Below are 24,807 nucleotides of genomic sequence, written 5' to 3' on the forward strand. Positions count from 1 at the left end.
AACTTCGGATGGGAGAGCTGGAATCCGCGTCTGCCTTCGCGTCTAGACACGAACTTTGACTCGGATGCCTTCGCGTCTAGACGCGGACTTTGACGCGGATCCAGCTTTTGAGATTCTTCCATTTCGTGAAGCGTTCCGTGCCTTTGCTTCGCTTCGCTGTTTTGTGCCTTAATTTTCGTCTGTTTTGTTCATTGAACATCGATTTTTTTCTGCCTAAAATAAAGTTTCTAGATGAGAATATCAAAATCCAAAATTATATATTTTAGCCACAAAGGAATGTGTTATGATATTATACGACAACATATGATCTAAAGTTTATACTAAAAATACCAGTCATAGTCATTCTTGTCATTTTCAGAGATTAGAAGATAATCTTGATTAGCAGGCTTTGATGATGTCCCATTTGATAACAAAGAAAAGTAAACCTTTTAGCGTGCAATTGATGAAATACCAAATTATATAAAGTGAAAACAAAGAAAACTTCCAAGGCCATAATCCAAATTCAAAGTTGGTTGTACACAATATTAAAAAATTAAAGGACATGCATTTAATATGAACATGGTTAAGTGGGGATGGGAAGAACCACCAAACAGCATATTACATATAATTTATTCTATTTCTCGAAAAAAAATTAAATCAGAAATTTAAAAGGCTGCAGAAAAGCATCTACATACCTAATTGTACTGTTGATCCGCTTCCTCATAGTTATATTTTAAGAATTTGATCATTGCAGTGATGTCTGCATTTGCATATAAAAATTCATAAGTTGTCAATTCACAAATCTTTAATGAGATTTAAATGTGTGTCAAAACCAAAATCAAGCGGAACGTGATTAAGTATTAATTTTACCAGTAGAGTCTTTTCTTCATTTATTCCACCTTCGGCAACTGAGCCATTATTTTGTAAACTTCAACATCCATCGAGAGAACTCTGTTGTAAAAGGGTTTGTAAGTTATTTGTAAGTATATTTAAAACAGAGAATTTATTAGCTCAAAGTAACTCAAAATAATAAAAATTAATGTAATATACCCGATAACCATACCAATTGAAGTTTTCAACTATTGTTTCTGAAGCTTATTTTCAATATGGTTTAGCAAAGACAGGAGCATGAGAAGCACTTAAGTTATGACCTTTTATATTAGATTTGCTTTCATTGTCCAAGTAAATTACGGAAAACTTTTTTGTACACTACATTTGTTGCCTCATTTGAAATTTCTCCATCATCATCATAAACCAAAATCTTTAATCCATTTCTGTTTGTAACTCGTGATAGACCAACATAAAGTTATCCATGTGTGAAGACTTGTTTCTTCAAATATAACCCAACATGAGATAAAGATTGTCCTTGACTTTTGTTTATAGTCATTGCAAAAGATACAACTATTGGAAACTGCCGTCGTTGGAACTTAAAAGGTATTCTTGCATCAGATGGAGTCAACGACATTCTCGGAATGAATACCTTTTCTCCAGCCATATTCCCCGATAAAACTTTTGCTTCAATAACCCGATTTTCAAGTCTAGTGATGATTAACCTTGTTACATTACATAGCCCTGAAGATTGGTCTATATTTCTCAATAGCATCACTGGAACACCCACTTTCACAGTGATAGCATGATTCGGAATTCCAGAACACTTAATAGTGTTTAGGAATTCAGGTGTATGTACGTGTTCCAAACCTGTAAAAGCATTGTCTGACATACAGATTGTATCGGAACTCAAAAATATTTTTTCTTGACTTTGGTTTAGTGAAACCATGTGTTCATTGATTGATTCAACCATGTCAAGAGTGGGAGAAAGAATTCCTCTTGTTGTAGGTATGTTATATCACTGCAATGACTTAAAAAATCTGGATATGTACCTTCCACAATTGCAGAAATTGGATCATCACAATTATTTATGAGAAGATCATCAGGGATATGAACTTTTTCAACACCATCAACAGAATTTCCAATCATACCATCACCAATTGCTAATACCCAATCAGAAAATTGTCTTAGATCATTCAAATGTGACTCTACTTGATTTCCTTCCAACCTCATATTTTTTGTTAGCTTTAAGACATGACAATGATTCCACAAATATGAAGAATTAAGGGCAGCATTAACAATATCTTGTCTAGTACCTTTTGTAATGACTAGAAGTATTTGTCTGAAGTCACCACCAAGAATAACTGTTTTTCCGCCAAATAGTCGATCCAAATTGGATGCATCTTTAAATCTAAGAATATCTCTTAGAGTTCTGTCAAGAGCTTCAAAACAATATCTATGCATCATTGGTGCTTCATCCCAAATAATTAACTTTGTCTCGATAATCAATTTTGCTAGAGGAGTACCCTATTTTATATTACATGTTGAATCTTCATTTGCATTGAGTGGGATTGCAAATCTCGAATGAGCTGTTCGACCACCCGGTAACAAAAGAGATGCAATTCCGCTGGACGCAACTGTTAGCACAATATCCCCTTTAGATCTTATGGCTGAAGATAAAGTCCTCCAAATAAATGTCTTTCCAGTTCCTCCATGACCATATAAAAAGAATAATCCACCTTTGTCCTCATGCACTGCTGTTATAATTCTGTTATAAACTGACTTTTGCTCCACTGTCAATTTAACCAATAGTTCTTCATGTTCCTTAGACAAAGAGCGCCTATTATAACGCAATTCATCACGGATGAGTCTATTGGTGTTGTCAACTTCCTCTTCATAGAAAACCGGTCTTGGCATTGTTGGAAAATCATGTAACATTCTTCCGCAACCTTTCAATATATTTTCCAACTTTTGTAGGCAACGATTCTTTAGGTCATTATTTGTTAGCTCAGCCTCTGAAATAATATATATATATATATATATATATATATATATATATATATATATATATATATAGAGAGAGAGAGAGAGAGAGAGAGAGAGTTAATTAATCATTCAGAAAAATATAAAGTGTTCTCGAGTCATATCAATATAAAAGTAAAATGATTTCATTTGGAAATTATAAAAGCAAATTAATGTAGCTATACTAATTTGGATGTCTACATCCAGTTTCCTCTAACAAAATATATAAATAATTAATAACTCATACTTTCCAAGCCTAAAAAATATTTTTAACAAATATATAAGATTAAAATTTGAAATAGAAGGTTCAAATGTATACCTGGATTATCCAATATTCTTCTTTCTTCATGTAGGATATCATCTGATAGTAAAATCCATGTTTCCTCCCAAACACATTCCGGTCGAGACATTGAATTTGATAATAGTAGCATAGCAAATAACTGCCTGAGAAATGATGGCATTCCCCAGTTACTTGCCTCCTTTATGGCATCCACGTATTCTTTGTCATCATCTAATAAACCCAGTGCATAACATGCATCTCTAAAAGTTAGATGTTCATGATTGTTGATTCTACGTATCCTCATAGCACTTTGGTCCTTTAATGACATTCAACAACATTCGAAGGTAATATTGCTCTCCACTTCCAGGCGGAACAAAGAATACTCTCCCTATTGAAAATGCAGAATTTCTTCTTTTTTCCCACTTTTTTAATTTTTTATTCCACACAAACTTAAGAGGGAATTCTGTATAAGTTAATTCTCTTGCTTCTTCATACGTCTTATTTGCCTCGAACCAGCTTAAAAACTGTGATTCCCTTACACTTGGTCTATTGGCAACATCATCAATTGGATCATCATCAGAGAAAATAACTGTTTGTTCATTTGGTAGATGGAAGGAAAGTCTTTCTACCGAAGGTTCTCTATAGTGAATTGGAAATCTAAAAATTCTCCAAGCAGCTTCACATGGTGATATGTATCGACAATCATAATATATTTTTATTTCATCCATAGCTGATGAGTCTTTCTCGTGCACACTTTGAGAAAATGTTGCTGTCACACGATCATACCCCTTATAAACGTACTTAAATAAGTACTTGATTGATCTAGACTGATTGCACCATTCAACATTTATATGTGCACCATACTTCAACAATAAATGTCTATTGTGTGGCACCACATACCTGTTATCCAACTCAATACCTTCTCTCTGGATAGTTCTACCATTGTCCCTTCTTTTATAAATAGGATATCCATCTTCATCAATTGTTGTATTTTGTACAAACTTCTTTGGAAAGTGCTTCGTACATCTACCATTACGCATGCAAGGAGACGGATTTCTAGCAGAACCACATGGTCCATGCATCATAAAATTCTTCACAGCCTTATAATAATGCGGATCGACCAATTCATCTGGTATTTCTGCTGAAATTATTTGATCTATGTCTCTAACATTTGGACATTTATTGTAAAGAAAGAGTAATATGTGTGCATGAGGCAACCCTCGCTTTTGGAATTCAATTGTATATATCACTGCAAAAAATAATAATTTGTGATAGGGGCAAGTGGTTGTAATTTATATGTAAAATAAATTCTTTATTAAATCTGATTATAAATGTGATAATAATTTAATATAAAGCATGAATTCTATACCTGATTTAACTGCTCCAAAAATTTGTTTCTCTTTCAAATCCTTTATTAAACGATCCAATTTGATTTTGGACACCCTAGATAAAATGTCCGGGCGATCTTCTGGTTGTAAGCCCCTTCTCTTTACAAATCTACTAATCTCAGGCCACTTTGGGTTGCAAGTAAATGTGATGAAGAGATCTGGATATCCAGCCCATTTGCAAATTGCCATAGCATCTTGATAATTTTGAATCATGTATCGTGCACCCCCTGTGAAGCTGGATGAAAGAATTACCCGTTTACCTTGAGAAGAAGGATTTATCTCTCCATGTAAAACTGCATCTTCTAATCCTTTATACATGGCAGCTCGCAGTTGTTTTTGATGAGTTCTGATATACTTCAACCTAGATGATTCAACCATTGTAAATCCATCAACCAAGAATTGTTGAAATAATCTTCTTGAGTTCACAATTGTTGGTACTTCAACATTCCTTTCTTGAATCTTGTATGTGAAATATTCACGCATGCTAATAAAATGCCTTCCTCCACTTGATTCATCATTTCCATTTAAAGGAATGTCTTCTCGATAACCATCTTCACCGTATGGAAATAATAAAGGATATTGAAGACCTAAATAGGCAGCATTCAACTCATTTATCCTTTGTAGATGTCCAGATTGAGTTTCAACAATGATGTCTCGGTCACATCTAGATACATCAAAATCTCCAACCACCAAAGCAGCTACCTCTGAAACCGATGGTAAGTTGTATCTTCTTCCATCATAGTTTCGTTTTCCTATCAATCTGAGTCTAACATTGGAGTGAGTATCTTCTTGAAATTTGTCTCTAACCATTCTAAATGACTTTGTCAAAACATTCTGGTCATCGAGCATTTGTTTAAGATCTTGAACAATTTCAGCATGAAGCTGGTTTATGGTTTCACCACGACTGCATAAAAATTGGTTTTATAAAATTGATCTTAGTTTGATTCTGTTAGATTATTCATGCATATATAAATGAAGAAGAGTTGAATACTAACCCCACTGCATGAATTCTATTATGCACTTCATTTTCTGTGTCGTATATATATAATTGTGCAAACTTCGGGGTTGATCCCTCGGGAGGCAATAAGCTTCCAATTTGGTGATAATTTTGTCCAGATAGTTTGAAAGTTCTTGGGCCCTTTGTTTGATTGATAGAAGCATCAACTTTTCCTCCCATTGATGTAAATGAAAACATTGAGTTATAACTTCTAATATTATCTCTGAAGTGTTTACTTTTTGGACCTGGATAATATATTGTTGGTGAATTAAGATTTATTCATATATTGCGAATATTATTTAAGTATGGTAAAAATAGATTTTTTTGTTACCTGATCCAAATAATAAGTGTTTTAAAACTGTAGGAGGTTCTTTTGGCTTTGGCAGTTTTATCTTTCCATGACAACAACACAAAGAGAACTGTGGTTTTTTAGATTTGACTTTCTTGCTGATTCTTTCTTCGTACCAGAAGTAAGCACCACAATGTTCACATTCATATGTAGGATCGCCTATATCCCAGTACTCTATTAATAAAAGAAGCAAATGTAAGATTAATGTCAAGGTGTTATGTTATGGCATGCTTAGTTATTGTATACACATATAGAAATAATAAAATATCCATACCTTCATTGTCAATACTTGCAATCCGACGTCATCCTCTAAAGAGTATAATATTAAAAACATATTAAATTAGCCATAAAAATTGAAATAGTGGACATGAATGAATCACTGTTTGTGCCAAGATAGAAATACCTTCATACTCATCTTCATATTCACTTGCATCATTAATTTCTGCGTTTGTTTTCACGTACCGTTATGTTAAGTATTTAGTCAAGCTACACTTATTTTGAATATTACTATGATTGTGGTATATTTGTATAATTTAATAGCTAAAACTTTTATTCATTTAAAACATACATGGTGCATCACCATCAATATTGACATCCACAAATTCTAATAATAAATTATAATAAAATGCAGTTAGTATATAAATGATTCATGTTATATAAATAAATTCATTTATAATAAAAACCTTGCAGTAGCGGTTGCTCATTTAAATCCGGTAGAAGATAATCTCGATGCACATCTGAAGATGACAAACCAAACTGCAAATGTTGCTGTTGAGGTATATTTTGATATCGTGCCTGAGATTGAGACGATAAAACATGTCCACAACTCTTCAAAGGTGTACAGTGTAATCGTGTGGAATTTTGATGATTTGTTATGTCTGTTAAAGGTTGTGTTGTTTTTTCTTTTCCAAAAGCATTCCCTGTGACAGTAGCAGGATGAATAAAGTCTGTTAACCACAAAACTTAGAAATCGGCCAAGTATTAGAAGTGAAAAATATATTACATAAACTAAAATATTGTTTGAGTAGTACTATTTAACGTAATTAATTTTGTGAAGTATCACCAAAAAAAAAAAAAATCACACAGAACCATAGTTTCAAAATTTTCATAAACTTCTACTAATTAGGAAAATAAACAAAAGCAAAATAACTAAGCAAATTAAAGTTTAAAGTTTAAACGCGAAAAGTCTTTCATCGGCCAGTGGAGGTATAGCTTAGGTGAGGACAACATCATGCTTCTGATTATCCTCTTCTTCATGCTTTATTTCAGTTTCACAAAGACTTCCATGGAACTGATAAACAACGATCAGTTCCGGTTTGTAATGATCCACCTTTATTTCCTTAATATGTAGTACTATTTGAAAGCACTGAACAAAGAAACTCTGTTTAAGCAGAGGTCGGGCAAATCTGCAAATAGTTACAAAAGTTCATACCTTCATTATCCAAGGAATATTTAGCCCGTTTTTGCTTGCGGATGTTCATTCTATTTTTTCTTGCGACTTTCTTCTCTTCTTCCATGTCAAATTGAGGAGAAACTGACTTAGGTGTGAGAAGTTGTAGAGTTGTCTGTGGAAGAGAAAGCAGTTGACAATACAAGGTATATACTGTGCCTCTTTTTTCGCTTTATATTGTGTATTTGTATTTCATCGTTTTTTTTAGGTTATATTTTATGTTATTTTAATATAATTCCCATCCTTTCTTTTTCTGGATACAATAGTATTGAAGTTTTGGTGTGTACTAATGGTTTTCACCACAACGTAAATAGAATTAGGTCTTTGAGGAGAAATCAATAGTGTATTTAAAAATTATGCTAATTTTTGGCTTTATTTTGTGGTTTTTTATAATAATATATTGAAAAGTAAATTTAGATCATATGTTGTCGTATAATATCATAACACATTCCTTTGTGGCTAAAATATATAATTTTGGATTTGGATATTCTCACCTAGGAACTTTATTTTAGGCAGAAAAAAATCGTTGTTCAATGAACAAAACAGAAGAAAATTAAGGCACAAAACAGCGAAGCGAAGCAAAGGCACGGAGCGCTTCGCGAAATGGAAGAATCTGAAAAGCTGGATCCGCGTCAAAGTCCCCGTCTAGACGCGAAGGCAAACGCGGATCCGCGTCAAAGTTCGCGTCTAGACGCGAAGGCAGACGCGGATTCCAGCTCTCCCATCCGAAGTTGGATTGAAGAATTGTGAAATGAAAAGCGCGCTAAGAAAGGTTGCTTTGACCCGTCTTCCTGTGCGATAATCCACCGGTAGTGGAAGATCAGAAGCCATGAAAAGTGATGGAAGTTGTTTGATGAGGAAATATTGTATGCACAGAACATCTTCTTAATTGAAGTTTTGTTTTGTGCCCTGCTTGTATTGGGCTCTGATCATCTATGTCGTTGCGTAATTGATTGGAGGAAATTAGTTATTTCTCCAGTTATGTCATTTTGAACTCATTGATATGGAGAGACTCGTTCTATATTTTGAATCAAGATAATTTATTTTAAGAGCTTAAATAAATAAGTAAACACATCATAATTTATATAGTTCATGAAGTATTTAATCCGTGTCTCAAGGCTATTCGTGTAGACTCATTGCATCAATTCTTGACTTCCTTGCGGACAAAAGCGTCAACCAACTGTTGAAAGAATTTAAAAAAAAGTATTCAAACTCCATCATTCTCTTGTTGCAGCTAGAAATTGTCATGCTAGTTGTATTAATTGACTTGATGTGACGATCCGACCCGTCGTCTCATGTGTTATTGCTCTGTTTCCCCCATTTCATGCTTCTTCATGTTTCGTTATCGGTATGTGGTATGTTAGAGTTGATTTGGATTGGTTTTGATAAGAAATGAGACACTAAGTCTCTTTAAGGAAAGCTTAGGTTGGAAAAGTCAACCGAATGTTGACTATTGAGTTAGAGGGCTCGGATGTAATTTCCGGTGATTCGGTTAGTTTCGGGGGATGATTTGTGACTTAGGAGTGCGATCGGATTTGATTTTGGAGGTCCGGTGTAGAATTAGGCTTGAATTGGCGAAGTTAGTATTTTGGCGAATTCCGGTTGATAGGTGAGATTTTGATCCGAGGGTCGGAATGGAATTCCGAGAGTTTCTGTAGCTTCGATATGTGATTTTTGATGTGTGTGCAAAATTTCAGGTCATTCGGAGGTGTTTCGGTCGGGTTTTTGATCAAATGCGTGTTTCGGAAGTTTTTGAAGAACTTAGGCTTGAATCCGATGTGATTTAGTGGTTTTGGCGTTGTTTGATTTGTTTTGATGATTGGAACAAGTTTGAATGAGGTTTTAGGATGTGTTGGTGCTTTTAGTTGAGGTCCCGGGGGCCTCGGCGTGAGTTCGGATGGTTAAATGGAGAGTTTTTGGAGTTGTTGCATGTTTCATATTGCTGGTATCTGGTGTTTTCGCACCTGCGGCTATTGGACCGCAGGTGCGGTCTCGCAGAAGCGAGCTGGGCCTCGCAGAAGCGGAATTATGGGACCTTGTCTGAGTCCGCAGGAGCGGAAGATTTGACCGCATAGGCGGTCCCGCTGAAGCGAATTAGGGACCGCAGAAGCGCTGGGTGCCTTAAGTGAAAAGTCCGCAGAAGCGGACGTGTACCGCATATGCGGAAGTCGCAGAAGCGGTAATATATCCGCAGAAGCGGAATGGCTGGCAGTTAAGTGAGATTTATCTTCTTCGCGAATTTTTTTTGAAAGAACAACATTTTGGACTCCGAACCTTGAGAGCTTTGAGGCGATTTTGAAGAGGGTTTCGAGGGCTTTAATCAGGTATGGATTCTTGGACTTAGAATATGATTTTATGGTGTAAAAACATGGATTTAGACTGAATAATCAAGGAATCAAAGGTCAAAAATGGTGGTTTAGGGCTTGAACTTAAGAGAGTTTAAAATAGGGATTTGAGGGGTCAATTGGACTCCGATTTTGGTAAATTTGATATGTACGGACTCGTGGCGAGACGAGGAATCCGGTGATGTGAATTTCGTAATTTTTCGAGAAGTGGGACCGGGGTTCGGGTTTTGCCAACTTCGTGATTTTTGATATTTTCGAGTCTTTTCGATTGGGTTATGATTCATTAGCATATTGTGACGTATTCCTTGTGGTTTTGGTTAGATTAGACGCGCGTNCGTATTCCTTGTGGTTTTGGTTAGATTCGCCACGCGTGGAGGTCGGTTTGAGGGGCAAAGGCGTCGCGGGCTAGAGATTTCACCGGTTCGAGGTGAGTAATGACTTTGAATGACGTCCTGAGGGTTTGAAACCTCGGATTTGCACAACTTGGTGCTATGTTGAGATGAGACACGCGTTCCATGACGAGCGCGGGTCATTTAATATTGGGGACTGTGACTTGGTCCAGTCCGGATGATATTTTACCGCGTATTAGCAATGACTTGTTGTTTTCACTATGATTTGGGCTTATTGCCATATTTGGGGCTTATTGCCGACTGTTTGAACTCTTTATGAACTATCATCACTGTTTTCCTCACTGTTTGAAATATTATTTGAACTCAGTCCATGTGATTTACACTGTTTTCTTGAACTCAGCCATATTTACTCAAACTTGGAGTTTTAAACTGATGTTTGAACTATTGTTTGAGCTGAGTATTATTGCTTTACTGTTGCCCAAGGGGCTGTTGACTATTTCTGGACTGATTGAGGCCGAGGGCCTTATGTGAGGGCATGATGAGTGAGGTGAGGAGACTTTCAGGCCTCGTATTGATACTGTTCAGGCTTTCAGGCCTTGTTGATAGCGCTTGGGCTGTAGGAGCCCCTCCGGAGTCTGCACACCCACAGTGAGCGCGGGTATCCATTTAGAATTGGACAGTGGTAACAATGACACTGTCACACGTGTTTTGGTCAGGTAACAATGACTGACCAGTCAGGTAACAATGGCTGACCAGTGGTAACAATGGCACTGAAACACGCGTTGGGTCAGGTAACAATGGCTGACCAGTCAGGTAACAATGGCTGACTAGTGGTAACAATGGCACTGAAACACGCGTTGGTTCAGGTAACAATAGTTGACCGGTCAAGTAACAATGACTGACCATACTTGAGCATACTTGTTTTATTAATTGTTTTCAAAGAGAATTTCTTGCTATGTTTCACTGGTTCCTACTGTTTACTTGATTTTACTGTTTGAGTTAGCATTATCTGTGCCTGTGTCGGATTTTATATTCTCAGCCGTTATTCATTTTTATTGCTCACTGGGTTGGAGTACTCACTTTACTCCCTGCACCTCGCGTGCAGATGCAGGTATTGTTCACCCGGTAGTGGGTTTTGAGCTGGTTGAAGGTATTGCTATCGTAGATGAGCAGAGTGACCGCCAGCGTTCGCGGCACCGGATTACTTCCTTTGGTTCTAAATTTTATTCCGTATATTGTTGGTCCTGTAGTTGTATTTAGACTTCTCTAGATGCTCGTGACTTGTGACACCCCGGTCGGGTTGTGTGTTGGGTTGTAAATACTGGCTAGTATTGTCGTTAAGCTGTATTTATCTATTCATTTATGTTTAATAATTGTTAAAGAGACGATTTGGGTTAGTTGGCTGGCCTTGTCTTCACGAGAGGCGCCATCACGACCGGGTTGAAAATTGGGTCGTGACACTTATATCAGCAGTATCAGATAGTTTAGAAATTGCCATGCTAGTTCCATTAATTGACTTATATCAGCAGTATCAGATAGCTTTGAAATGTGTATAGATTCAAAGCTGCCATAAAACAATAAAGTTCACCTTGACATTAATGTAGATAGCTTGATGGAGAACTAACTATATATAAACCATTGTAACAGTGAGATAAGGCAAAAAGTAACCAACAATGGCAAGTAGCCTCTTCACTAATTAACAATATGGAGAAGTAAATTGAATGGACTTCTTATCTATATGAATAGGAAAACTTTAATAACAGAAAGGACCATGAAAAATTTCAAATATTTTGTCCATTGAAATCTCCACATTAAGTAAAACTGAAAAGATAAACAGAAGAAGAAAGGTGAAATGATTCAAATATACTGTTCATAACTAATAAGACTACTAATAATATACTAAAGTAACTAATCAAACAGTTCTTGATTTCTCCAACTGTAACATTCCCAAACACCTTATGTTGTTTTCTTCTTCTTAAATACTCTCTTGATTTTATTTCCTGATAATTGTGCATTCGGATCTTCTTCAACCATTGTTGCGGCATTAGTTATACCTATCTTGGCAGGTGTATTTGCAATATCGGTTAGGTCATTATCTTTAGTGGAATCCTGCATATATATAAAATACAAAATTAGTGTAAATCAGTAATGAACTTATAGTTACTATAGATTTATTAATTTATGCCCTACAAATAATTTAATCAAAAGAATGAATAATCTGAAAAATATTAATAGTGTGTTCATAGCTTCCTATAGAAAAAACAAAGTGAACATCTGGAACTTTTAAATTTGTAAAAAAAACTACTCCAGATCTGAAAATTTATTCAGAAAGAAATCCTTCCAGATATGTAAGTAGCTTTAATGTTAAAGGACAAATTACTTATGTATTTACCTCGCATTCCTTCTCTCCATCAAAGACTTGATTATTATTGAAGTCAGGGTCCTATCAAAAATTAATAAATAAATGAGTTTGAAATTATGATTCAAATTATGCAATTTAAAAGAAATTTGCAATTTAAATATGTTATGAAGTTTATGAGCAAATATGACATACAATTAAGTCATCTGAAGGTGGATCAGGACTATATTTCTTTATCAGTTGCTCCACATCCGTAAGCTTAACAACACTATAAACTTCCTGTTGTAGTTGAATGTTCGAGCTCTTGACAATAACCTTAAACATGAATTTTCTTTGGAGAATATTGTTCAGCTCTACTGGATAGGGATACTTATCAACAACGCCAGTATTCTAGAATGAAATTTTGTGTTAGAATTTTTCAAATAACAAATATGAATTTAATTAGTTCATATACCTCAAGAAACCCTTCCTTCAATTCCTTTGCGGATTTGCCAATGAGAAACATGGCTTTGAGGTCCCAGAGCAATAGGGAAACAGATCCAGTAGTATCCATTACCCTAACCTGAAGCTTGTACCTAAATGCACACTTGATTTGAGACATAAATGTACGTTTTTAATGGATTAAGGAAATAGAGTTGCTGCTTTTACCTAATAACTGCTGAGTAATCTTCATTTTTACATTTGGGGTTTGGGCATTGATAAATGTTTCCTAGTTTATCCACCTTCTTTTGACACTTCTTGCAGCTGACATACGACCATCCTTTTTCAAGTTCTAAATTTTCAATACTTGCGACAATCCAACAGGGACCTTCTTGTTGAATAAATTGTTAAGACAAATGTAATGAAAAGACATAAAAAATATGGTCTATCATAATAGCAAAGAAATAACATAAATGTAATTCAAGAACTTTTCATATTCTAAATGATCAACCACTCTTTCAAACCATAAAATAAGACAACTAAAGGCCAAAACTAAACTTGAAATGTAATGTTAAGACATAGAAAAGATGGTCCATGTGGCGAGTCATTGACATGAGAAAAGGATAGGTACCTCTATCATATGGATTATGATTTAGAGGAACTGTGCCGACATGCCGTTGATCGCATTAAGGCGAATTAGTTGATATCAATTTGTAGTACTTTGCCACTGATAAGTTACTTTCTTACATATCAGAAAGTTATATTATGTTTTTCTTTAGTTTAAGCTTGCAGTGTAGGTGCATTGTTTGTTTGATGTTTGTTATTTTTGTTTATTTGTTTATCAAAGAAAGAAGATAAATGTAATGTAAGAAATTTTCATATTGTAAATGCTCAATCACTTTTTCAAACCATAAAATAAGAGAACCAAAGGCCAAAAGTAAACTTGAAGTGTAATGTAAAGACCTAGAAAAGATGTTCTTTCATAATATCAAAGAAAGAAGATAAATATAATGTAAGAACTTTTCATATTCTAAATGCTCTTGTTCAAACTATACAATAAGAGAACCAAATGCAAAAAATAAACTTGATATTTCTATTTTCAGGGTAGCAATCTAAATGCTCAACCACTTTTTTAAACCATAAAATAAGTGAAACAAAGATGTGCTTTTTTCCAACTTTTAACATGAAAGACCAGTTAAATTAATACTACACAAGTTAGTTCACTCACTTGCATGGACTCCACTAATTGGCCAATTGTTTTAACTTGAACAATGTCCTTCTCCAACTCATCCGAGACAGAGTAACTTTGTTGAGAGATGGTTTGAGTCAGCCTCTCAGAGTAATTATCCCGAACAGAAAGTAATCTGTATTTATGAATGACTAAAACAGTTAGATGTATACTTGGAAAAATTGATTTGAGTATAGAAGCAGTGATATTGCGCACAGAATATGAATCTACAAAACGTACGTGTAAAGATATAATGAATAACTTCCGCATAGTAATGTCAAATTGAGTAATTGTATTTTACCTTGAAATTTATGGGCTTTTATGAGCTGCATAACAACAATAATAGGCTGGTTGTTAGAACTTAGCAGATGAGGTACAATTTCATCAACAAACTCGCCCCATGTAGCAGACAACTTCTTCCTCCTGTCAAATATAAATAAAAATATAATTTTAGCATATGTAATTATCAAATCCATCCTTAATTAGTAGATAAATGATTATTCTTATCCATCATCTTCTAGTTCAATATCCATAAACTTCCTAGAAATTCCACCTTGTTTTTGCGTGTGTACCTCACTGAAATTGACTATTCTCCGATGACATCTAAAGAAAAAAAAATTGTTAAAATAAATAGTAGAAAAGTTCATAATTAGAAATTTAAGGTAAAATTTATTTTTACCAAATAATTCGGTCTCGTTCACATCAACCTTATTTATCAATTGATCATATGGTCGCAAACAAAGATATTCATTGGGAAAAGTGGATCAGTTGTTTCAGCCACTGTTGTCCGTTGAGTAAACGTCAGCCTCAACCTATGTTTTGTGGTGTTGAACTTCTCCTTATTATGACAAACGATAAAGTTTGCCATATGATATAATCCGAGCTCAGTAATTTGTGTTTTGAAAAGATGCAAAACTGAGTTGCCAATAGAAGCATGTATCCGATCGCCCTACAAAGAAATTACATTAAATGACAGAAAGTGTTTGAAGTACTTAGTAATACAATAATTCCAGATTAACTTTTCAAATTTATATTACTATACTTGAATACATGGAGAAACTCGATTTCCAACTTCATAACACTAAAAAACAGAAAAGGTATAACAAATTAGCACAACATGGATAAAACTCGTCTAGTGGTTTTCATTTGACAAACATATATATTTTTTGAACATTAAGAGGAATATCGAGCAGTTTAGTATAAATATTCTGGACATATTGTAAGAATTGGCTCTGTTGGTAGTATAGATTCTATATAACCCTTGATTGATTATGTTAAGTTTGTATCGTCTAGGAATTGCAGCATAAATAATATTAAACTATAACAATAAGCAAAACAAAAATTTCAGAATAACTAATTACTAACTCAAACACATAAAGCACCAAATTAAAATTTGCAACTTAAGAAACAAAGAGCAAAACGAATGAGTAAGAAAAAAACTTATTTTTAATACCTTTTCATCTTGTAGAACCAATTCAATCGAAAATATAGTTGTGAGCGGTTTTTACCGAGTTTCAATCGTGAGTGTCAATCGTGATTTAGATAGTTGAGGAAACTTATTTTGCAGAGAGTGGATTTCAATCCTGGGTGTCAATCTTGGTTTAGATAGTTGAGGAGACTGACTATTGTAATTTCCAGAGATAATTTAGGGCAAGTGGAAGGTAAAAGGTCTTTAAATAATATTGTGGATTAAAAGGTTTAATTTAAAATTAAAAAAAAGTTCTGAAATTTCTCCAGAATGTTGTGCGGCAGTTTTCTCCCAAACATAGTTGAATTGTAGTTCCTATTTTTTTTGGGAATTGTCCTAAAGTGCCAAGTGGCTTTTTATGATGATGCCACTTGGCTTAATAAGGTTGCTTCTTTCTCTCTTTCTAATTATAGATAGATTATACAAACTAAAACAAACAAAACTATAATATTAAAACTTAAGAGTTGGAACGAGTTTACCGAATTGACGAACAACTTCTTGAAAATTGTATATCGTTGAAGACTTGAATACTTCAATTCACCAGCTTCACAATTTTTCACAAATTGCAATAATAAAGTAAGCAATTATAGAAGAAAATTAGAGAGAGATTGATGATTTTGTGAGTAAAAATGAAAGAATGAGGGGGTATTTATAGTTGAGAATAGAGAAAAAATATAATTATAAAAAGTTTGGGATTAAAACAAAGTTTGGGGCCAAATGGCTATTTTTTAAAAAGCCAAACGGCTAAATTGGCAGGCCAACGGCTAGTTTTTAAACTTCCAACCGTCGGCCAATTTTAAACGGTCCCGGCCTCGCGGTCTCAAAATGGAGGACCGGCCCACAGTGGGCTCCTAGGGTGGATCGGCCCGTTTAGCCCGTGGTCTCGCGGTCCCGGGCCAGTCCCGGACCACAATACAGCCTTACCCCAATGGGATGTCAATACTACGTAATTCCGCTACTTAGTTATGAATAAATATACCATGTTCACCCAAAAAGAAAAGAAAAAGGAACTCTTCAGATATCTAGGATAATTCAAAAAAAGAGAGATGAGAGTAGATAATTGAATTGTTAGTTTGCGTTGTCGTCACAGTATAGAACCAAAAAGTAACACATAAATTAGATAAAAGCTCTTGCTATTTAATAGTTCACTGCTTTGACATGCGTGGCTCGATACTCCGTTGGTCTTCTTTTCGGTTTTTAAACAGCGGGCCAGCGTCTGGTGTTTACACCAATCCAATGAACAAAATTTCTTTTATGTTTTTTCTTTTCCCACATTGCTTGCTTAAACACAAAAACAAGGGACAAGAAATATCGAAGTTTGTACAAAAAAACTAAACGTCAAAAAGAACAGCTAAATATTCTAATATTCCAGAGCATGAATCCCGTTCACTTCAGAATCAACCCCAAAAAACAATTAAGAGTCCATAACATAATCACTCTCCTCTATTCATGTCAGGGTACTCTCAACATACTCTGTTGCCAACGGTTTGGTATAGAGACTTTAGTTGTGTGTTCCATTTGTCAATGGCGGCGTATTTTTTCATTCCTTTCGATCTACATGTGTAAAAGCATGAAAAACAAATTAGATGTAATGACAGCCGAAAACAGCCCTATAATCACAACGTCGAGTTCAGAGTTTCACCTGTCTCCACACTCTAGCAACCGGTTCACTTGATCAATGTGCCCATGGATACGGTTGTCCAAGATCAGTGATACCAACAACTCCTCGACGTCTTTTTCTGGCACATTAAGCTCCTGCATGTCAAATAATAACAGCCAGTAAGGAATTCTATTGCACGCACCGTTTAGCAACAATAATTCATGATAAAGCACAACATGGTTGATCTAAGAACACCATGCTCATTAGAAACAAGGAGAATATGCCTGACTAATATATGGATATCCCAAATTCAGATATGTTATCTGGTAAAGTGGTACACCACCATTATGCCATCTTTAAGACAGATGGTTGATAGACTAACACCTGTTCAATCTTCCCTTGTCCCCCCCCCCCCCCCCCCCAAAACCCAAAAATAAAGCAGAAAATATAATTGATATACACGAAGGTTAAATTTGAGAAGCTGCGAAAGCTAATGGGGGAAGACTACCCTGTAATATACCCAAGCAAGAAACAAAACTCTTATTAGAAATCTATTATCACCTTCGAAATGAAGGGAATCCGGATTCTTGTGTAAGGCTTGATGATCTTCAGCAACACTTGGGTTCTGACATTTCTTAAAAGATCTTCAATGTAATTTCTAATGAAGGGGTCATCCATTATTGTTCTTCTGTTACTCTGAAAAACTCCATGAAAAGCACAATCAGAATGATGATCAATAATAACCACAAATTGAAGGACTTAAAGAAACAATATTCTACTAGCTGCACCTTGAGAATTTTCTCGAACTCCAAGATCTCATTTCGTTGATATGCTGCTATAAGGTTTGTCATTGCCAATATCTCGGGGTCATTTTTGTAGCTGAAAAGTATAAAACACAGTCACGCACCAACAGCAAAGCAATTTAGTTAAGGTACAGTGCTTACTTGACTGAGGTGCACATTACTTAGAGTGAGTCCAATCACAAAACTGAGAGAATACAGGTCCAGGGTCCTAATGTCTTTATACAAAAAAATCAAGAAACTCGCTAAATACTCACGGTTTTGCTTCTTGGCCATCAAAAGGGTTTACCTCAGACTCCATCAGCATGTTTGCCAGAACCAAGTACCTGTAAGATGAAACAAAATAACTACAACATTAGGCGGGGCAATGTTTCTTCAGCAGAGTGCAGAAGAGAAATGAAGGTGAATCTGCAAAATAATTGTCTGGGACCACATAGCTGGGGTGAAGAGATAATTCTATGTTATCATGCAATTAAAAATATTCTGACACATCCTCCCTTGAATGAAAAATGCCAAAGAAATCACATAAGAAGCTGTATTCAAAAATGCATTTTCAAGAAGCACATGGATAACAAGCACATACTTGAGACACTGGATGCGCCTCTGATTCCCGGCTTCATCATAGTTCTTGAAAGCTTCAAAGAAGTCTGTAGCAGCCTCTGCCCACTGCCGTTCTGCCATATGCATTTTTCCTCCACATTCACGAATTATTCCCATTATTCTTGGGTGAGGGATTGCCGACTTGACTGAAAGTGCTTTATTGTATAGCTCCTGAAAACATATGTTTTTTTGAGAATCTCAGTAAGCAACAATTAGCGATCGAGAGAACAGCAATTGAGCTACTTATGGACATGTTTCAGCATGTCTTCTGGCATTCATGCATCCTCTTTGATGAGTAAAGTAGATCAAGTAGATCTTTCCGACATATTCAGAATCAAAATAAGAAAATGACAAAATAACGAACAACTCTACTTGAGAAAGAGAGACTAATTCTAGGAAAACTTGGCTAACAAGGAATTGGCGTGAACTGAAGAAACTGATAAGGGATATCAAAAGATAGAGGAGAGACGCCTGGAGCCTCTGAGGGAAAATTTGGAGCCACTGAATCTCCAATTTAACAGAGTTGAAATTCCATGTCGACAGATACTTTAGTAGAATAGAATTAAAGAGGGGAATTCATCTTAGAATTTTTGCTGCACCTCTTGGAGGCAGTTAAATGGGCACTTAATTACCCCCTATACAAATATATAGATGTAGAAAGTCTCGCATCTTCTGTGAAAGTTTGATCAACTTTGTTTTTTCCTCTTTTGGAGACATGTCTTTCACTACCATCTAGATGAAGTATAACAACTGGTTTCGCAGTGGGAAAAGATTTAAAAAAAAAAAAGGTGGTAAAAGCACAAAATAAAACCAGAGAGTAACTTACAACAAAGAACTACATGTGAACCTGACATTAAATAGAGAGATGGGTAATTAGGCCATGTCAACTAAGAGGATTGTCACTAAAGGTCCATAAAACCCAAGTATGATAAAAAGGTAATAACATACCTTCAGTTTTTTGTTATTTTTCGTCTCCGTATACATTTGGATCTCAATTGCATACACCTCCAACAACTGTGTACCTTTCTTCTGATCATCAGTGCCATCTTCTTTTTGACAAGACTTGTGGAGTTCTTTCAAAATCTAATTGAATGCTCAAGTTATTGGTAGGAAAATTTATACCGTGACGCTATAACTGAAGATGCTAATCTGAAAAGGAATGCTACCTTACTCATTCGCCCATATTCCCCAATGTCAAACCAAATTTTGCAAAGCTTTAGGTTTGTCTTGAACCACAATCTCTGCAAAAGAAGAAGGGCACTATGAGACCTTGACAAAACAGACATAAACTCCAGTATGAACCTTAAAATCCAGCCTACTACACCGGCGGGAAGGAATATTGTTCTGACCTCATTCTTTGCCTCTTCAAGGGCTTTCAATGTTGTCTCATAGAACTCTTGTAGGAGGCTGAAGTTCTGACTAGCTGATCCAGAGACGAAATCCATGATATTGTTAATACACTTTTCACTATAATTTCTTGTCACTGCTGATTTAATGTAGGTTAGCATCTCTCTGTAAGCATCCATCATTTCCTTGTACTTCCCAAGCTTATAGTAAAGCTTAACAGTTTGCTTTAAAGCTTTGAATCCCCTGAAAAACAATAAGAACAGTTGATTAGTTTCATACAAAAGCATATTCCAGAGAATCTAAGACTTGTGGGAGACCTTTGCTTAAAAAGCATCAAATCACATGAAACAAGAAGCTAATGTGTGAAATAGCATCAAATCACATTACAGTGTCTCTAAGAAGTACCAAATCACATGAACGAGAAGCAAATATCTTTAGTACCACACTTTTTGGCTTACAATGACAAAGTGTGTCTACGCACTATCAGATCTGGCAATCAACTAGAGAAGTCTCACCTTAAGTGCTCATAGCAACAATTTCTGAAAAGTTATCAAGTCAACGCGTAAACTAAACAGGAGTGAGAGATTGGGAAGGAGAAACTTGATAGTCTTTCCAGTTTCTGTCGCACAATCATCTACACATGGCATATATTGTATGTGAGATAACGATAAAGCTTAATAAAATAACAGGAATTTTTCCTACATAGGCCATATAAGACTGTCTCTTAGTTCATCCCCTGCCTGTGTCTTAGGCTGCGTGTTAATAAAACAAAACTGTGGAGTAGTAGTTTGCTTGAGATAGAAAATTAATTATTAACTCAATGAGAAAGTGCAGTTGTTGAGGACCCGTGAGGTTCATATGGAACAGATCCATCACATCAATCTCCAGCATCACAAATCTCACAAATACATAGCTCGTCTATTCTCTTTATATATGTAAAGCAAACATGCTAGCTGATCAGTTTACCAGCTACCACACTGCACAAAAAGCATATAATTTTCAACTCCTTACCACTCAGCCTTCTCAGGTTCCATACGAACTACTTCAGCAAAACCCTCAAGTGCTGCCTCTGGTTCTGTTTCAACCAAGCCTATAATCACAGAGTATCAGTTTGTAACCAGGTGAGAAGACAGAGGAAAAAGGAAAAGAGCTATTATCCCGAGATAAGTAGTCAAGATGCATATATAGAGTAGGCACGTAGTTGCATAAAATCAATGCCACTACATGGGGTATAGCATGAATATTATCAGCTAACAACCACAGAGTACTTTACAGGGTTAAGCTGTTGGTTTTTCTTCCTGTTGCTACTACTGCTACAGTATGTTTCGTTTTTAAGGTTATTAAATCTCTAAGCAACTTCTATACTGGCAAGTTCCGCCATCGCATTTGTCATCGCATTCAAATGGAACCTTTGGGAAAAGAAATTGTACTAAACAAAGATCTCTTTCACATAGGGCAATGCACAAACTTCCACAGTAAGACAGGACAGAGTGCACCAAATTCTTCACATTAGGGTTGTGGGTTAGGGAGTAGTCGAGCGTTTCTCCTCGTTGTGTTGGCTAGTTTGATAGTGTTTTATCTAGGGCTGCTAGCGGTTTTTGTTGTATTTCACATTTTGGCCTTTCTATTTATTTGCTGTCTTTTACGATGCTGATACTATTTTTCTGGTTTCTATTGTTGTTACGGATCTATTGTCTCTGAGCCGAGTGTCTCCCGAAAACAGCCTCTCTATCCCTCCGGGGTAGAGGGTAAGGTTTGCGTACACTCTACCCTCCCCAGACCACACTAGTGGAATCCTACTGGGTTGTTGTTGTTATTGTAGTTCCCACTCCATAGGTGCCCTCATATAGAAAAAGACGGGATGCAAGTGAGCAAAACAGCACTGTCACCATTCTCTAATTTTCTATAAATAAAGTACTACTCCTGTACTTAACCGAATGATACAAGTGAGCAATAAAAACCCCACTCACAAAAACTAAAGCAAAGCAAAATCAACTACAATGACCCTGAAATATCTAGAGAGACTACCGAGCTAACTTGGCTTCCTTCCAATTCCCCTCCAAGTGCCCTTTTACCAATAAACATAATAAGTGGCGTATCTTTATTTTTTAATTTTTTATGATAATTGTGGTGTCCAGACTAGCTTGTTCGCACCTTGACTATCCAAGAAATATCTGCTACCTCTCACCGGCAAAAGTACCAATAACTCTATCTACCAAGACTTTGACAAATGAGAATAAATCTCCTAGTTTTTGACATCCCTTGAGATTCGAACTTGAGACCTCATGGTTCTCAACCCACTTTATTGACCATTAGGCCACACCCTTAGGATCAATTGTAGTCTGGGGCGTTTTTTTTCCGGTGCTGGCCTAGGTATGGGGCCAACTCTTAGGATCAATCACAGTCTTCAAAACTCGGGTAAAATGGACATGTCCCTCTTCCCTTATCCACTTACATATCAGGCTAAGTTCGCAAGGGGCGAGCTCGATTTTGTAACTTAGGTCACAAGTCCCTCAATCTTTGCCACTTGAACTAACCATGGACGTCAGTCTTTTACTCTGCCATTTTCCTTAGCTTTATCCTCTATAATAGGTCTAGTTTTCACTAACTCTACAAACTACTTGCACACATGTCCTTTGTTCCAATGTCCAGACATAATACACAAAGACGGATGTAGCCGTAAACAACAGGTTCAACTGAATTCAGTATTTTTTTGCAAAGGTATAGATATTTATGTCAAAAAGTCACTAAATTTTTGAAGAATTAACCTAAGTAACCGTCCACCCAACCACTTAACCTAAAAATAGCTCGTACATGTATAATAAATGGATAACTATTTATATTCAGTGTAAAAGCTACGTATACCAGCTAGGAAAAGTAAATACTAAATCTTTCCTGCTATTTGTGTAAAGATCCCTATTTTTTTTTAAATATTACATTTTGAACCATAATTTCTGATGTACGATGCTTTCAGTGGTAAAACCTAAAGACTAAGCCAATCAAATAAGAATTCTGAATTAATACATTGACCGAATAAAATGCCTCTTTAAGAGTCCCCCCCCCGCCCCGAACCCCTAACCCAAGACAACTAGCTAGCGTTTGGCCATAGACAACTAGTTTATTTTGAAAAATCTGATTTGGGTGAAGTTTGGTTTGAAGATGAAAATCTGTTTGGACATACGTTTTCAAAACATATTTTCTAACTTTATTTTGGAAAAAAAAAAGTATATAATTCCCAAGTTTTGGGATTTTGGCCCAAAATCAGCTCAATAGCTGATTTTGGGATTTGAGATTTGAATTTGGGATTTGGCCAAAATATGGGCAAAATTTATGGCCAAACATGAGTTTTGAAAATAAATCCCAAATTTATTTTGGCAAAACTCATGGCCAAATGGGGCCCTAATAAGATAATACTCCCTCTTGTTCACAATAAGTGTCCAATTTGCTTTTAGCACGCCCATTAAGAAAATACTAAATTCTATACAAAAATACCTACTATGACTAAACTACCCCTAATTAAACATTTAATGTGAGGAGTAAGAAAACTTTTTAGGGATACATAGGGATTATTTTGTTAAAACAAATTGAATTCTTTCTTGATTACATAACTGGACACTTATTTTGAACCAAAATGAAAAAGCAAATTGGACACTTATTGTGAACCGGAGGGAGTAACACAATACCACATTTTGTTGAGATCATGAAGTCTAAATCCTGGGGAGAAAAAACAGTAGAAGGTTTCTTTCTATATGTCCAAGCCTTGGTGGATAGAGTGGGAGGTAGCGGGTACCCTGTTGAATTAGTCGAGGTGCATGCAAGCTAGCCCGAACACCAAGGATATAAAAAAATAACATAATACCACAATTTTGTATAGTCCAGGAACATAAAGCAAAAAAAAAAAATCATCATATCTATGACATTGAAATTTCAACACATGTTCTCAACAAAAAACATAAACTTAAAAAAAAACCTTTGGAGTTGTAGTATTGGTTCTCAATATCAACATCCTGCTCTTCAGGCTCCTCATCCGAGTACTCGAATCCATAATCCTCCATATCCGCATCTTCAAAAACGAATACACACACATTTATAATCACAAAATCGGATTAAATAAAGTATATTTGTTTAAACAGAAAATTCACAAAAAAATTGTTGAGGTAAATGAGAGTAAATTACCAGAACCCATGGCTGATTAGAATGACAGAGAAGATCGAAAAACGAAGGTTAAAAGGGAGATTTTGAGCTGTGAATTGAAGAGAGAATCGTCTGTCTCTCGCTTCGGAGTATTGAAACAGTTTTATGAATTTCGAAAGGGGTATAGGTCTAATTCGGGTTTTGGGCCTTGGGTTAGATTACGGGTCAAAAGTGTAAAAAGGGAGATTTGCACAAATAGGCCCACACTTTAAATTTTGACCCTGTTAAGAAAGATTTTGGGAAAAATATTCTTGCGCCAGAAGATTTTCATTTACGGTGATCATCACAAAATTTTGACAGTTGCCATATATTTGCAAGTTAAAGTGATCATTATAAAAAAATGTAACGGTTGTTATAAAATTGTAACTTGCAAGTTATGGTGATCGTCACAAATTTCTGATGGTTGCCAAAATATTTATGAAATTAGCCACAAAATTCTGGCAGGGTGCCATTATTCTGGTGATTATCAGATTTTCTGGTGCTTTAAAATTCTACTAGAAGGTTATTTTTTCAATTTGTTACTTAACGGGTCAAAATATAAACGATAGTAAAAATAGCACGGTATAGCCAGTTTTCAGACTGGTCAATCAAAAGTAGCCAGCATTTACCAAGTCAATAAAAAATAGCCACCGTTTTGCTGCAATAGAGGCCAGTCCAGCATAATATACTGGAGTTTGGTGCACTTGTGTATGAACTCCAGCATATTATGCTGGACCGGCTTTGCTGGCTCCGGTATAATATACTGGAGACTGGAGCACTGGTGCTCAAAACTGCAGTATATTATACTGGACCATTATACTTGC

The 24,807-nt window shown here is 35.7% G+C and overlaps 1 protein-coding gene and 1 pseudogene across 1 annotated transcript; both read right to left on the reverse strand.

Moving 5' to 3' along the window:
- Nucleotides 1-1,031: 1,031 nt before the first annotated feature.
- On the reverse strand, nucleotides 1,032-12,900 carry LOC109211058 (annotated as a pseudogene).
- A 3,679-nt stretch (nucleotides 12,901-16,579) lies between these two features.
- Nucleotides 16,580-24,109, reverse strand: LOC109211061 (COP9 signalosome complex subunit 2). Its single transcript, XM_019374560.1, has 12 exons — nucleotides 23,987-24,109; nucleotides 23,781-23,873; nucleotides 20,822-20,900; nucleotides 19,813-20,053; nucleotides 19,630-19,704; nucleotides 19,412-19,546; nucleotides 18,447-18,634; nucleotides 18,121-18,189; nucleotides 17,852-17,942; nucleotides 17,625-17,759; nucleotides 17,106-17,218; nucleotides 16,580-17,017 (listed from the first exon to the last, which is right to left on the reverse strand). The coding sequence occupies exons 1-12, from the start codon at nucleotides 23,994-23,996 to the stop codon at nucleotides 16,927-16,929; spliced, it is 1,320 nt and encodes a 439-aa protein (XP_019230105.1). The 5' UTR covers nucleotides 23,997-24,109; the 3' UTR covers nucleotides 16,580-16,926.
- Between the last annotated feature and the right edge of the window lie 698 nt (nucleotides 24,110-24,807).

This window comes from Nicotiana attenuata, unplaced genomic scaffold (assembly GCF_001879085.1).
Source record: "Nicotiana attenuata strain UT unplaced genomic scaffold, NIATTr2, whole genome shotgun sequence".
NCBI lineage: Eukaryota > Viridiplantae > Streptophyta > Magnoliopsida > Solanales > Solanaceae > Nicotiana > Nicotiana attenuata.